We start from the raw sequence: 14,578 nt of genomic DNA, 5'->3' as shown, positions 1-14,578 counted from the left end.
ATCAGATGACATCGAATCACACGCAAACTGGACACTTCAGCACAGGATTTTATCTAGCCAGGTGTGGGACACAAAGCTGAGAAGGACCAATCTGAGAGTTGATTTTTGCTTTGACAGGAACCATATCTGAGTTCAGATGGATGTTTCTAGAATCTAAGCTGGATTCTTTACCAAACAGCAGGGATATCTAAAGGAACAATAATTAATAAAAGACTGCATCGCTCCAGGACTGACTGCTCTCAAAAGTTAGTTGATAATAATATTTAAACAAATTTAAGATACTGTACATTGGATTTTATATAAAATATATAAAGTTGGAATGTAGAATGGATATTTTGTATATGATATTAAAATAAAATTGAACAATTGACAGCAATATCATCTTTGGTCATTTTAAGACAGAAAATGCATTAAAAACAGAAAAAAAATATATATTTTTTATATATATATACATAAATATATATAGATTTTTTTTTAAAGGAATAAAATAGGAATGTCTGCTTCAGAATTCAGCTGAACAGGTCACAAGCACATTCTCATCTGATATTTACACCAACAAAAGACATTCATAGAATCACAGAATCATTATGGTTGGAAAAGCCCTCCAAGATCATCTGCTCCAACTATCCCCCTACCACCAATGTCACCCACTAAACCATGTCCTTAAGCACCACATCCAACCTTTCCTTGAAAGTGACTCCACCACTTCCCTGGGCAACCTGTCCCAATGCCTGACTGCTCTTTCTGAGAAGAAATGTCTCCTGATTTCCAACCCAAAGCTCCCCTGGCACAACTTGAGGCCATTCCCTCTAGTCCTAAGCAATTAACCTCCTAAAAAGTGCCTGCAGATTTGTACTAGCTGAGGACTGCCTGATCACAGTCTTAAAAGAACAGAACAAAGTTGCTAAGCATATAAAATAATTGAAAACTGAGAGAACTGAAAACTTGCAGATAAAGAATCAGTATGTTGTTGGGTATTTTCAATGTAATTCCAAGTGGTTTTGTTATTATTTCAATGCCATCCAATGTCTTTGTGAAAGATGTGGAAGAAAATAAAAACTTTTTGCTAGAAAAATTATGGATGCCAAAAGCCTGATAGAGCAGTAACCAGTAATGAGAGTAAATTATATGGAACAAACTGAGTCACATCACTAAAGTAGGCTTACTTGTATTCTAATATGGCCAAATGCAATAAAATAAATGTAGGTCAAATCCGAGATGGAAGATTGCATTCAGGAAATCAGAGAACTTGGAAAAGATACATGGGACATCATGGATAATCAGTTAATGTGAGTCATAAGAGTAGGCTGTTGCTACAGTGCTTTGGATGTATGACCACTGGAAATACAAGTAGGTATAAGGAGCAGCATTACTTATGAAACTTATTACTTATGAAACTTACTACTTATGTCAAGGTTTCACAAGCATACTGGAAAATTCTTTAAAAAAAAAATGGTTGCAGTTCTACCCATGGAGATGCAGTTCTTCCACAGGAGATCTAACGATGTCAGTTTGGTTTTCCTGTCAATGGGAAGGTTAAGAGGTGAGCTGATCACAGTCTGCAAATTTCTGGTAGTAGCTGGTACTTTGTTCCATCAGATAAGGGCATGGCAAGACCCGCTACTTAGAAACTGTAAAATTCCCACTGGAAATGAGGAACACCTTTAACCAATGGTGGTAATCAAGGACTGTAAAAATTAACTAGGGGTACCTCCTTCAATATTCAACACCTTCAAGTCAAGACTGGCCACCTTCTATTTCACGTTTAGAGATGCACTTATTTTGCAAGAAATTACAGTCTGCTTTTATTAGATCCAGATACACAGAAATCTGTTATTTCTAGCAGTTACGCAAAGAATTTCAAATGCTAGTGGTCTGTGTTACACAATCCCTACTCCCACTTCTTTGATGAACAAAGTGGGGGAAATTTCAGTCCTGTTTTGGTTTGGTTTGTTTTTTTTTGTTTTCTTGATTTAGTTAAGAAAGTTGCAATCAAACAAAATTTCACAAAAATACTGCTGAGATTGCAAAATGAAGAAATGTTAGCAGTACAGTTATATATGGAATATTAATCTACATCCCCTGCATCTGATCCCTCATTTCCCCATGCATTAACGTGTGTCTTTGAGTACGTGATTGCTGCTTTATGCAGTGAACAGGTGTACAGTTCTGCCCACAAATCAAAGTGGCAACGCCTGTATAACCCTCACTTTATTTCATGGTGTGGTGGAAGACTAAAGGGGATTATTTTTCTAACTAGACATCAAATTTATTAGTTTTATACAAGGGCTGCTTCCCATGAAAAATAGGGAAGAAAACACTTAAAGATTCAGTTCATCATTGTGCTGTACAACCATTTATACATCTGCAAATCAAGCACGAAATGAGTGCAAAATTCTGCCCAATCACCATTTTATACCAATGATTTATTCCAGTTCCTCACAGCCAGCAGTGACAGCACAAGGCACAAACGAAGGCCTTCAGCAGTGCTCACTGCTACCCGCAGGGAATTTCCACAGGAGAGAGCAGAGGATCACAGCAGGCCCGTAACATCCAGGACACACAATAGATGTGGGATCGGGCCCATAACATGCATTATGCAACAAACACAAGTAATAAAAGTATTTCATTACATATTTAATTTAAGAAAATAACATAGAAATAGGTTTACAACATTGGACTTCATATTGGAGCTTATATTAGGACTAACAAATCAGTTTTTATTACGGCAACACTCATAAATATTTCACATCTTCAAGTTAGAAAATTTCCTATAAACTATACTTGAGAAAACAGCATGACTGATTTTCTTCAGGCTCTAGAGAAACATACTTGTGGCTTATCATAAATCTGGAAATTTTCAGACAAAACTAATTTTTCACCATTGAATAGAGAAAAATGGGGCATTGTAATGAAAAGCTACTGGCTACCATCCTAACTTAAATCAAGCTGCTTCCCTGCAATAATTTAGTAAAAATGAATGAAAAATAAAGGAGATATTTTAACCACACCTATGTTGAAAATGACATCATGGGAATAAGTAAACCAAGAGTTATTGCCTCCCTCTACTTAATAATTTTAGATTTATTTTTGTACAGTCATAGAAAAGTCATTTTAGCTTGCCTAAGTTTTCCCATTTGGATTATGTAGCAATTTGAACAGTTTAATATTTTGGCAGGAACTGTTAAAAACAAATAATTCTGATGAATTATTTCTATAGGTTTTGGCAAGAAGAATCTTTTTACTGCATGTATGGACAATGTATGTATACAAGTAGCGTATGTCCCTGCCCTCATTCAGGATCTCAAGACTTTTTCCTAAATAAATCATTGCTATTACTGCTATTTTACTTGAAAATAGATCAACTTCGATGACATGATGTTTCATTAGGTGTATTCCCTCTGACTAAAATTGAATTTATAGTGAAAATATCTTGGGCTGAAGTCTTTCCAGTATTTACACCATAAGGTGGGGGTTGCTTTGGTTTGGTTTCAAGATGTTGTAGGATAACAAAGACCAGAATCTTTTTAGGATTAAATTTGAAATTAATCAGATTTCTATACAGTATATATGGCATTCCATACATGCTATAGTGGCACATGAAGTTAGGCATCTGGACTAAGTTAATCAGCTACACTTTGTCTACCGTCAGCAAAGAGATATTAGTATCACCAGGAGAAATTGCCAGGAGAAAGCATGTCTTTATTGCAGCACCAGCTCTTGGGCTTTCTGAAGGAGGATGCAAGAACTCATACAAACCTGATACCACAAGGAAGCCCTCAAACAACATTAAGAAGATTGGTGTTCATGAGACTCATAAGATATATAAATATGTATATAAATATTTACATATATAAATAAATAAAATTACTTGGTATGTATGTATGTAAATATACAGAAATAAAAATAAAGTTATTTGAAACAAAATAGCCCCCACAATCTCTCAAAATTTCTTTAGACCTGGTAGAGTGACAAAGTCAGTTTCATGTTCCACTGTTGAACACTTTTAACAAAGATAACTAACTAAATATTTTAGTTGTGTTGAAAACTTCATCTTCAAACTGATATGAGTACGTTTCTTTGAATAAATACCTTCACTTTTCTCATTACTGGTTTTCATATGGTTTACATTACTATAAATTCATTTCAGAGGCAATAAGTAAAACTAGTCCTAAATAATTTTTCACAATTCTCACACAATACAAAGGAAAAAGTTACTAATGGATGTCAGGATTCAAAGTATTATCTACATTCCTCAAATCTTCATAAATCTGCCTAAAAGCATTTCTGTGTTTTGGTGATAGGCAAAGATACAAAAATCTGAAAAGCAGCTTATTTCATTCCCTACTGAGTCTGTTTCCATTGTTGGTGCAGTTCATATAATATTTTATTTTTACTTACCTTCCACAGGTCACCCGCTAGGTTCAGATCATATTCATTCACTAAGACATTTACTGAAACATTCACTTTTCACTAATCTGTTTAATTTATCCACTGGCACGTAGTTCATACTCAGGATAACCACACTGATACACTAGGCAATTTAGTCAGTAGGAACTTTAGTTTTATGTGGAAATGCGGCTTATTTAATATATTTATTTCTGTAGGTGATGAATTCCATCCAAGAAATAATACATGAGAGTAAATAGAAGATAAATAGAGTTGAGAAAGCAATGTATCACAACAGCCTGATGATATTTCACCTGCTGAGCTGCACTGCTGCTGCTTCATTCAATAGGTATATCTTTCTCAATGAGTAATACACTGCTTTCAAGAAGCAATTTATTCATTTCAGTGCAAACCATTTAGACTCCAGCTTACAGAGCTTTTAGAGGTTATATTCATTTCCATGTAGCTCCTTAAGTCAGCAGTCCAAACCAAGGTTATGTCAGTATTTCTGAATTTCAGAGGCATGATTCTTCCTGACACTGGCACAAAGAAAGATCAAAGCATTTTGCTGAAATTCTTGGTTTCTCGGACACTTGGTTTTGTCCACACATCAGATCAATTCATCAAAGTTACTACCTAAAGCAAAAGAAAAAATAAGGAGATATATAAGACATTCATATTTTAATAGTAAATACATACAAAGAAAAAGGTACCTTGGATTACTTGGCATTTGATATATATTCCTCAATTCCACATGTAATTATTTTGGTACAATGCGGAGCTACTTGCTGGAAGACCTGCAAAGAAGTCTTTCCTATATGGAGACTGTTCCTGCAGCAGCAGGCATTAGTGTGAAATTTATCTTACCTGACATTAATCTCTAAAAGCTCATTGCCTAGCCTAAATTAGTTGTTAGCTTTTCTGCCATCAGTACAAAGAAATTAGGTGGGGTAAATTTCAGTTTGGACAATGTATGTGACACCTGCTTTAAGAAGATCCGGAGGTACCTGTCTCTTCACGTTATCCGTAACTATGTGACTAACTTAGGTTAGCATTTAACTTTGAGATGGCAAAAACTAGGTATGACTTCTGCTGTTAGTCGAAGAATTGGTGTAATTTAATATGGAGATTTATATGCCTCACAATTGGAAGGTGCGGATTGATGAGAAGAACATAGAAGTACTCATAAAATAATGCAGGTGACTTTCTGTCAGACCTTTCCTAAAGTATTGCTCCAGGTCCTCCTGGGACAACCTCCACTGCAATAACTTGGCTGCCCTCCAGAAGATTTTACGGTATCTGAAGGTGGGCTAGATAACTCACACATGTCCCCAGATTCAACATATTTAAGGATTTTTAAGAATTACGAATAAATGACAAATTTGTTGGAACTTTAAAGCACCTGTCAGAATCTTAAACACAATATAAGACATAACATCATGTTCAAAAAATTGTTTCTGTCAAATAATAGCCCTGCTTCTGTCATGTTAACAAAGGCACAAGAAATATTGAATTCTTGAAAGACACAAACAAATTATGTTTCTCAGGAGGCTTTAAATGTGAACTCTTAGCAAGAAGCAGATGAGATTTCTAGAACTGAGTGAATTGCATGAAGGAAATTTACCAGCAGCGCTTTTTCATTCTGTACTTTCAATCAACTGTTATTCCTAGGTTTGGAAGACAGTGGAAAGAATTTATAACTCTGGGCTGAAAAACAACCTCTTTAATCATCTGAAAGTGTGTCTATCACTGATGCTGATGTCGAAGCAGCAGGCTTTCCTCCTTTCCACACCACCGACATTTACCCATCTTCTTGCAGATGTTCTGGTAAGTGAACACTGATTTCCCCTCCATGTGTGACAAATTTCACGGGATTTTATTTGTGAATTCTGTCATGCTGGAGTAGTTGCAATCAGTTTAAAATAATTAAGCTGAGCAGAGTATGTTCTCCCTTCTTTCTAAGCTCTCTGAAATTGAGATCGATGCAGAGCTGCATAAAGCAGTTGAAATTGTTATTCTAATCATACAGACACAAGTACTTCTATTTTGTAGAAGTTGTGCATATCTTGTAAGATACAGAGTTTTGGAGCTACCTTGCCTGCACCAAAGGCCATCCTTGACCAACTAAGAGCTGATGCCCAGCGGTGACAGCATGGCACCTACAGAAGGGGAGTTTCTCATATCATCTTATCTGCTGTCCAGTGCACTCAAAGACACTGGGCTTGTAGTTGTTTTTACAACACCGACTGAGACAAATGTGTTGCTTTCTGCTGCAGAAAACATATACGGCTTAAATTTTGTCTCTCTCCTGTGAGTGTAGTCTTGTCCTGACATGTGTTTTCACATCCTGCAGCTTTCCATCCTGTTAAGCAGAGGCCCCCCACTGCTCCTTTAGGGTACGATACTAACGCTCCTTCCATAACGCAGCTCGTATTTGTCCATCATTTCAGCTGTTTGCACAACTGTTCCTGAGACTGGGAGAGATTGCTGGGACACAGGCTTATTAGCAAAACAAGATGTTCAGCCTGAATCATTGCCAAAGTATGTACGAAGGCTCACCCGCCCAATCGCTTATTTCCACAGTCGCAGATACGATGAGACTTAGCAGATACCAGCGACTGTGTACCCTATGTGTCACCTCCAGAAAACTCGCTTCTGGTAACACTTCTGCCCCGTTCTTGAAAGCTGTTGTCGTGTCAGTGCTTTCCATCCGTGATAGTTCCTCTTAATTTAATCAAACATGCATACTCCCAATCTTTTTATCTTCTGTGACTGTTTACTTCTTCCCATGATCTCCTTTTTATAACAGTGTTCAGATATAGGAAACAATTCAGCCATCTCTTTTCATGTGATTCCAGCTATTAAAATGCTGCAGTAACAGACCTTCAGATGTTATAGGGGCTGTTTATACGGGAACAATTATAAATTGGTCTAGTAACAACTCCATTTAGTACCAGCAATGTTGTTTATTCTGGTTGTACTTAAGGTACTGATACAAATGCTAACATACAAAATTACTTTTTAGCAATTTGGTGCAGCAGCAAAGACCTCCTCAGATTTGATAGCAATACTATAAATTGCCTCGTTCCTATAAAAATTACGAACTGTATATAAGACAATCCACATTTTTACAAACTGACTGAATTGCTGACAGATTTCTGCCATTCCAATTATCCAGACAAGCTGGTTGTGAGCATTTAACAAGCAGATAAGTCATCCCTCTGCTGCCTCTCCAGCCAGGGGTTAAGGCTGTATTTCCCTTCTAGCAGTCTCTAGAACAATCTTAATGCAGCCTTGATAATGCAGCCTCTTCTGTTCTGCTACAGAAGTATTAAAGTATAATGGTAACTTCTTAAATAAAGTTATGGTTTGTGTTCTTACTGCAGTTTCACAATCTGCCTTCTTCAGACTTGGAACTGATGCCTATTCTATTCATGGACTGGTGAAAATAAATAAATAAATAAATAAAAATCAAAACAAACAAAACCATAAAACAAAACAAAAAATGAAATAAAAAGCCTTTCTGAAAATTACAGCTGCTGAGAGGTGACACTTTATTTTTTACTGTGCTGTTTCCCACTACTTTTCTCAAAAGTTACATGCTAAGAAGTTTGCTGAAGCTTCTGTTATTTGTAAAGACCATCTGTAAAGGATAATACATTGTCATCCCATCGATATAGCTTTGGTTAATACTCTGAGAACTTTCATGCACTGGAGAACAGAGCCTGGAAAATAACTGGCTCACTTAAAGGATTTATCCCTACATGACCAATGTCGGGGATTTTTTAAGAGTGGAACTCATCTAAAAACGTTTTACTTGTTTGAATGTTGGCATATAGGCTAAATTAGAGGTTTAGGATATCTCTTTAGTCCTCAGAGGGAGGGAGTCAGGAATATAACTTCACTGCTCTGAGTCTTACATGGCCCAAGGAGCATCTGTGCCTCTCCTCTAGTTACAGAGGAAGTACACAGAAATCGATCTGATTATTTAGCAAAGCTCAGTACTGAAAGTTAGGGAGAGTGACTGTCTTTATTGTATTTCAATCTGAAATAACCATTCATGATCCTGCAAGAACATGCAATGGATATTCCTTTCTCAAGTCACTGCAGTACTTGGGGTAAGTTGCTATCTACGGGAGGTGCAATCACTTCTTATCTTTCCTGCAGATAATTCGCGACTTTCCTTTCCCTGTTATGTAAAAGAAACTGTTAAAATAAATAAATAAAAAATCTTACAGGACAGCTTTAGCAGCTTAAGGAGGAGAATCTGTCTCTTTAACACCCAGAGGCAGAGGCTCCCTGGGCAGCCTGTTGCTAGGGGAGGCTGCTGCCTGCAGTCCTAAAGCTGCTGCAACAGAAAGCCCAGGTAGGAAACAAATATTTTCCTTCAGGCCTGTTTAAATGTCACTGTGTTCTGCATGTGTTCACGGATGAGACAAATTTAAGAATCCAAGGCCCTTAAAATGACGTCCCATGTATTTTTGACATAATTTGTTTTGTGAAGAGGAGTTGGAAGAAACTTCCCTGTGTTTGTTTTGGGGTTTTAGTGCTTTGGAAACAGCCAGCCTCTGAGCTCATGGAGAGCTTTAGCGCTCAGTTGTTTATTACCTTGTTTTAGTGCCTGCCCTACTACTTAATTTCAAGAAATGCTAGCAAATTGTTAAAGAAAGTGGCCATAAGGGCTGTTTGGTTTGTTGCCAGCACTCTCCATTTTCGTTTGCCTGTAGGAAAGACTGTTGAAATGTGATACATAAAGTTTAATATGAAAAAGAGTTTTATGTGCTGAGTAATATAACGTTGCAAGAAGCTGCAGCATGTTTTTTTGTGTGTGTGTCATGAAGCTGGTATTTGATGAAACTTGCATGCAGCCAGGAAATGCTGCAGTTCCCGGGCACGTCATCCTTAGGGCTAGTGCAGGATATTGGGGAACAGGTGCTGAGGTGAATGCAAAGGTGGTTTGGGAGACAGTCACGTTTGTCTAAAACCACTTGTTTAGGGCAAGTTCACTTCTCTGTGCAACCTGAGGAAGCTGTTCAGCAACCTGAAAATCCTTTGGGGAGAGTAAGGACTAATCCTAGGCAGGCGATAACAAAGTTATTCCTCCTCTGCTTGTTGTGTTTTTGCAATAGGTGTCTTCGAAGAGCTAAAGAGGGATGTGGAGATCACTCCTTCCTGGGCTGGAAGCAGTCTTTAAGGCAAGTACACAGGAGCCATTACCCAGCACAAAGAGCTGATGGGGAAATAGGATGATTTGTGCAGGCCTCAGTTAGCGCTCTTGCTAAAGGAGGTGTAGCAAGGTGTGGAAAAGCGTTTTATTCCTGTGAATTGCTTCACAGGAATTTTAAAATCCAGAACAAATTATGCTGTTGTGAGTGCTTTGCACTGGTGCAGCACTGCTGGTGCAAGCTTTTTGTAGGGAACACATAGAGCTGCATTTATTGTCCTGACAATTAAAGGTAAAGAAAGGCAGGAACCTGAAGTAAGAGTAGAAATGAATCATTTAACTCTGAAAATTCCCCAAACATTTGTAATCAAATACTGCAACCTCATAGTGGAAACAAAGCTGAAGTGATTTGGTAGATTCCAGCCAACCAAAGCCAACACTGAGAGTGAAAAAAGGGATTGAATGTGTCTTTGTGATCCGAACCTTGATGCTTACTTTATGGACTGTGGGTGGATTATTTATATATGTATTTAAAATGCAATGTATTCTTCATGCAGTGTATACTGGCCTACATCATTCAGTTACATGGAATAATTAAACAGATACATATATTTTGACTCATTCAATATAAAAAATAATAATAGGACTCTATGTTAAGGGGTATCTTGTTTGAGCATTCAGGGTGCAAAGGTTACATGGATGTATCTCCTGATCAGTGTGCACATATTAAAACCTTTCCCTTCGTACAGTAACTGCCTAAAAGTAATTCCTGCGTTGCCTGTGACAGCCAGATGCCAGCCTTTGAGCAGATGAACTTCAGTGTGGAGCCCCAAATGATAATCATGGAGGTCAGTGTCCACTTAGTGGAGAAGAAAACAGTTATTGTCATTTTTCACAGAATTATGGGAATTACTCCTATGTGTAACAGAAAAGTATAAATAACTGGAGTGTCTGGTAGCCTTGTGTTATTCCCTAGATCCATATAGGCACTGTGGTTAAGACATTTCTTCTCAGAAAGAGCAGTCAGGCATTGGGACGGGTTGCCCAGGGAGGTGGTGGCATCACCGTTCCTGGGGGTGTTCAAGGAAAGGCTGGACCTGGTGCTTGGGGACATGGTTCAGTGGGTGACATTGGGGATGGCTGGACCAGATGATCTTGGAGGGCTTTTCCAACCTTAATGATTCTGTGATAACACAGGTGGGCATGGTTATTATTTCTGTGCAAATACATTGCATACAGATACCGTATGTTGTTAAGTATGTACTTTAAATGTTTTTTAATTCTATTTTACTTTGAGGCGAGTTAGCTGATTACATTCTCCGAATTCCTAGCTAAAACAGCTCGACTCGAGTAGCTTAGGAAAACACGGTTGCCCTCTCTTCCACCTGCAGAACTCCTTCAGAAACAGTGTTTAAATCGTGAGGAGCCATCACTTCACCGGACCCTTCACAGGACCAGAGCCGCGCACCCAACGGCAGCCCCCTCACAATCCCCCCCCCCTTAAGCAGCACCGCGCATGCGCGCACAACCCCGCGGGCAGCACTGCGCATCCGCGCTCCCTCCCGCCACGATAAATTCGGGCCCCGCCTCGCCTCGCCGCCGCCCTGCCACCCCCGGAGCCCTGCCCGGAGCCCCCCGGACCCTCCCCGGTCTGCCGGAGCCCTCCCGGATGGAGGAACGGACCCGGCCCCACATGGCGGAACCGCTGCCCGCCGCCGCCTCCCCGCGGCCGCCGCGCAGTGAGTGGCCCCAAGGGGCGGGGCCCGCCTGAGGGGGCGGGTGTCATGGCGGGGGGCGGGACCTGAGGAGGAGGGGGGGGGGGGGGGGGGGGTGCAGTGAGCGAGGTCCTGGCAGCTAACTGCCGGCTGGTTTTGCCCAAAACTATCATTTTTTTGGGAAATCTGGGCGTGGGTTTGCTACTGGGGGTGTGGTGTCGGAAGCAGAGGCCTAGCGGCACGTTTAGGGGGAAGGAGGTCGCTGGCCCAGCTGCGCGGCTCCGGGGGCTCAGCTGCACCGGGCGAAAAAGAGCGAATTTGTAGGGTTAAACGGGCAATAAACCCCAAACACACCAGACACATTCGGGTTTTCACCAGAATCCAAGCGAAATTTGTATTGTCCGTAAGCTCGTTTTCTCAAAACACTACTTGTTTTTTCTCGACATCCACAATTTAGAGATGTTCCCAGTGCTCACAAGATCTTTGTGCCTTTCTTTTCCTTTTTTTTCGAGCCTTACTGTGCCTGCTCGTGCTCCGGGGTGATACGCACTTGGCTGACTCCAGCACCTTTCAGAGGGGGTCTCATGGGGAAATCAGGAGACACCTGCTAGTGATGGCAGGTTTCCTTCACAGCAGCTCCCTTCCCAAGGATAAACAGGGCAGTGATGCAGTGCTTTGAGAAAAGAACAATATATACAATTTTGTATATACAAAGCTTTTGGACCACAGAATCGTCTAGGTTGGAAGAGACCTCAAGATCACCTAGTCCAACCTCTGACCTAACACTAACCAGTCCTCCACTAAACCATATCCCTAAGGTCTACATCTAAATGTCTTTTAAAGACCTCCAGGGATGGTGACTTCACCACTTCCCTGGGCAGCCCATTCCAATGCCTCACAGCCCTTTCAGTAAAGAAGTTCTGCATAGCTAGCATGCTTGGGTTTTGTTTTAGTACCTGTGCTAATACATTGCCTCTATTCCAATGCCTCTTTAATTTCTCATGGTTGTCACTGTATTAGTTCATTGTTCACAACAAATATGTGGTGTGAAAAATACACACAGACGCATGCACGCGCCTATGAAAAGAGAACTATTTAAATACAAGTGGGAAGTAAGTAACATTTTTGGCATTTTCAGTTTGTGATGTCCCTCAAATGCTTGGTTTCTTTCATGTCGCGTTGTGTTCACTTTCTCATTCTGGTCCCAGTATGGCAAGCTTATCTTGAAACACATCCATTAGCTATTTCTTTGCTTCATAATCACAGCAGATGTTGCTTTTCCCCATTAGTCTTCAAGTGTTCAGTCAGGCTCGGTCAGTCTTTACCCGTTTTTATGCACTCTGATAGCAGAACAGTACTGTTTTCCTTTGATAGCTGTACGTGTGTGCTTAGATGCTTCTAGACCTTACTTAAATCCAAAGATTTGGCACTGTGTCAGTCAGAATAACAAATAAGAATTGCAAAAAATGATTTTCTTAAAAAAAAAAGCCTGCATCTGATACTTACTACAGTGAGATGCCAGGACAAGTACAGTGTTGCAGTTTCCATGAAAAACACAAAGGTGTTTCTAGCACCCATGGTGGAAGTTGTCATTCCCTATTTTAGGTACCACTGGTGCTTGGTCATGGCATAAGCATTGGTCTGTGTGCTTTACCTCGTGCCTGGCTTCTGCATCCTGTTCATGTATGGGGTGGGTGTCAAGATGCTTGCAGCAGTTTAGGGTCTGCGTAAGTGCAGAGACCAGGTTCAGAGGAAATTGAGGGACAAATTTATTAGATGATGTTTGTAGGTTCTCAGTTCTGCTTAATTTCATTTTAACTATCCAGATAGCTCATTGTGTCTGCCTGAAGTAAACTACAGAGACATTGCAGGATAATGATGCTTCCCACATAAAATGTGGTGTGAGCTGCTTTTATACAGGCCTGAAGGGGTGATCCTGCGAAGTAGTGCTCTCAGGGATGTCTCTTGTATTCTACTCCATATATATATCTTGAAGTTAAGCATAAATTACTTGGCTGCATAAACAGAAGAGAAGTAAAGCAGTAAAAAATAATTAAGTGGTCCTTCTTTTCAAGTAATGACAGGATCCCACAGTAATTGATGCATTGAATTAATTCTACCACAACTATTAAAGCTTTAATATGTTCTTCATTATGTATAGAAAGCGTCATTCCTATGTCACAAGGAATTAATTCATTCATAAAAAATTCTTCAGCATAATGAGCATCAATTCTGGAGGTGCTTAAAGTGATGGAAGATTTTCTGTGCTAATTTTGCATGTTTACGCAGTTTGCTTTCACTGTGCTTGTCTGGAAACATTTACAAGGAATTGTCGAGTATTCCAGAAGATTGAAAGCAGACACTTATCTGTTCTCTAGTTTTCAGAAAATTGGAATGAAATTGAATGTTCCAGTCAAGTAGAATGTTTTCACAGAGCAACTGTATGGAAAACAATGACAGGAAAAAAGTCATAGAATAAGTTGCTTTTTGATTTCCCTTCTATCTTCTTCCCTAAAGTAGGTTCGACTCAATTTAAATCTTGATACCTTTTTTTTTTTTTTTTTTTTTTTTTTAAACTTAAAAGCTTGCACTGATGAAGACTGAATGGCTGACTTCAGGGACTAGTCCAATGCTAGAAGATCCCAGAAATTAAAAGCCTTTTCCAATGTGTAACCACCTTCCTCATAGCAATTCAAGTTCATCATTTCCATCTCCAGCAGGCCCACGGTGCTGTTCTTTGTGCAGTGACCTTTTGCGAGCTTGAATTTGTTAGAAATGCATTTTTTTCCTCTATTCCAAAAACTCTTCAAACTTAGCCTTTCTCCAAATGTGACTTCTGATAGGCTTTGCTTGCACATTTTGTACACGGATATACATTATATCATCATTCAAACCATTAATAAGTATTGTAAAGCTATTAGATTAAGGCAGAGCCTGAAAATACCTATACAGTATCTGTTTTGAATGTATTAACTGTTACTTATGTTTCTAAATGTGGCTTTCCAGTGACTTGCATGCGTTCTTTTTTTTCCTATCCCTTCCTGTAATTTCATCAAAATATTTCCTAATGAGACACTTCCTGTAGTACTTGGTCACAAGCTTATACCTTTTCCAGACTGCTAACAGTCTGTGTGAAATATATGCTGAAGAACATTAAATTGGCTTGACAGATCTTGAAAACTTGGCTAAACTGGGCCTGCTGTTGTTTATTGCTGACTTTTAAACGTTTACAAATAGGATTTTTATTTATTAGGAGAATTGAAATTAGACTGACCTGTGCTTGCTTCTGTGGTTCTTTCTATCTCCCCCT

The 14,578-nt window shown here is 39.4% G+C and overlaps 1 protein-coding gene across 1 annotated transcript in view; it reads left to right on the top strand.

The window, feature by feature from the left end:
* Positions 1-11,196: 11,196 nt before the first annotated feature.
* CC2D2A (coiled-coil and C2 domain containing 2A) overlaps positions 11,197-14,578 on the top strand; it is a gene marked incomplete at its 3' end in the record, with an annotated part of 56,472 nt that continues 53,090 nt past the window's right edge. Inside the window, exon 1 of the mRNA XM_084285882.1 lies at positions 11,197-11,292. Within this exon, the coding sequence (XP_084142008.1) occupies positions 11,223-11,292 (70 nt within the window). The 5' untranslated portion in view covers positions 11,197-11,222. The remainder of the gene's footprint in view (positions 11,293-14,578) is intronic.

Source organism: Netta rufina (assembly GCF_964035555.1).
Source record: "Netta rufina genome assembly, chromosome: 4".
Classification (NCBI taxonomy): Eukaryota; Metazoa; Chordata; class Aves; order Anseriformes; family Anatidae; genus Netta; species Netta rufina.
The sequence above is the reverse complement of the archived record's forward strand: the minus strand, read 5'-3'. Positions and strand labels throughout refer to the sequence as shown.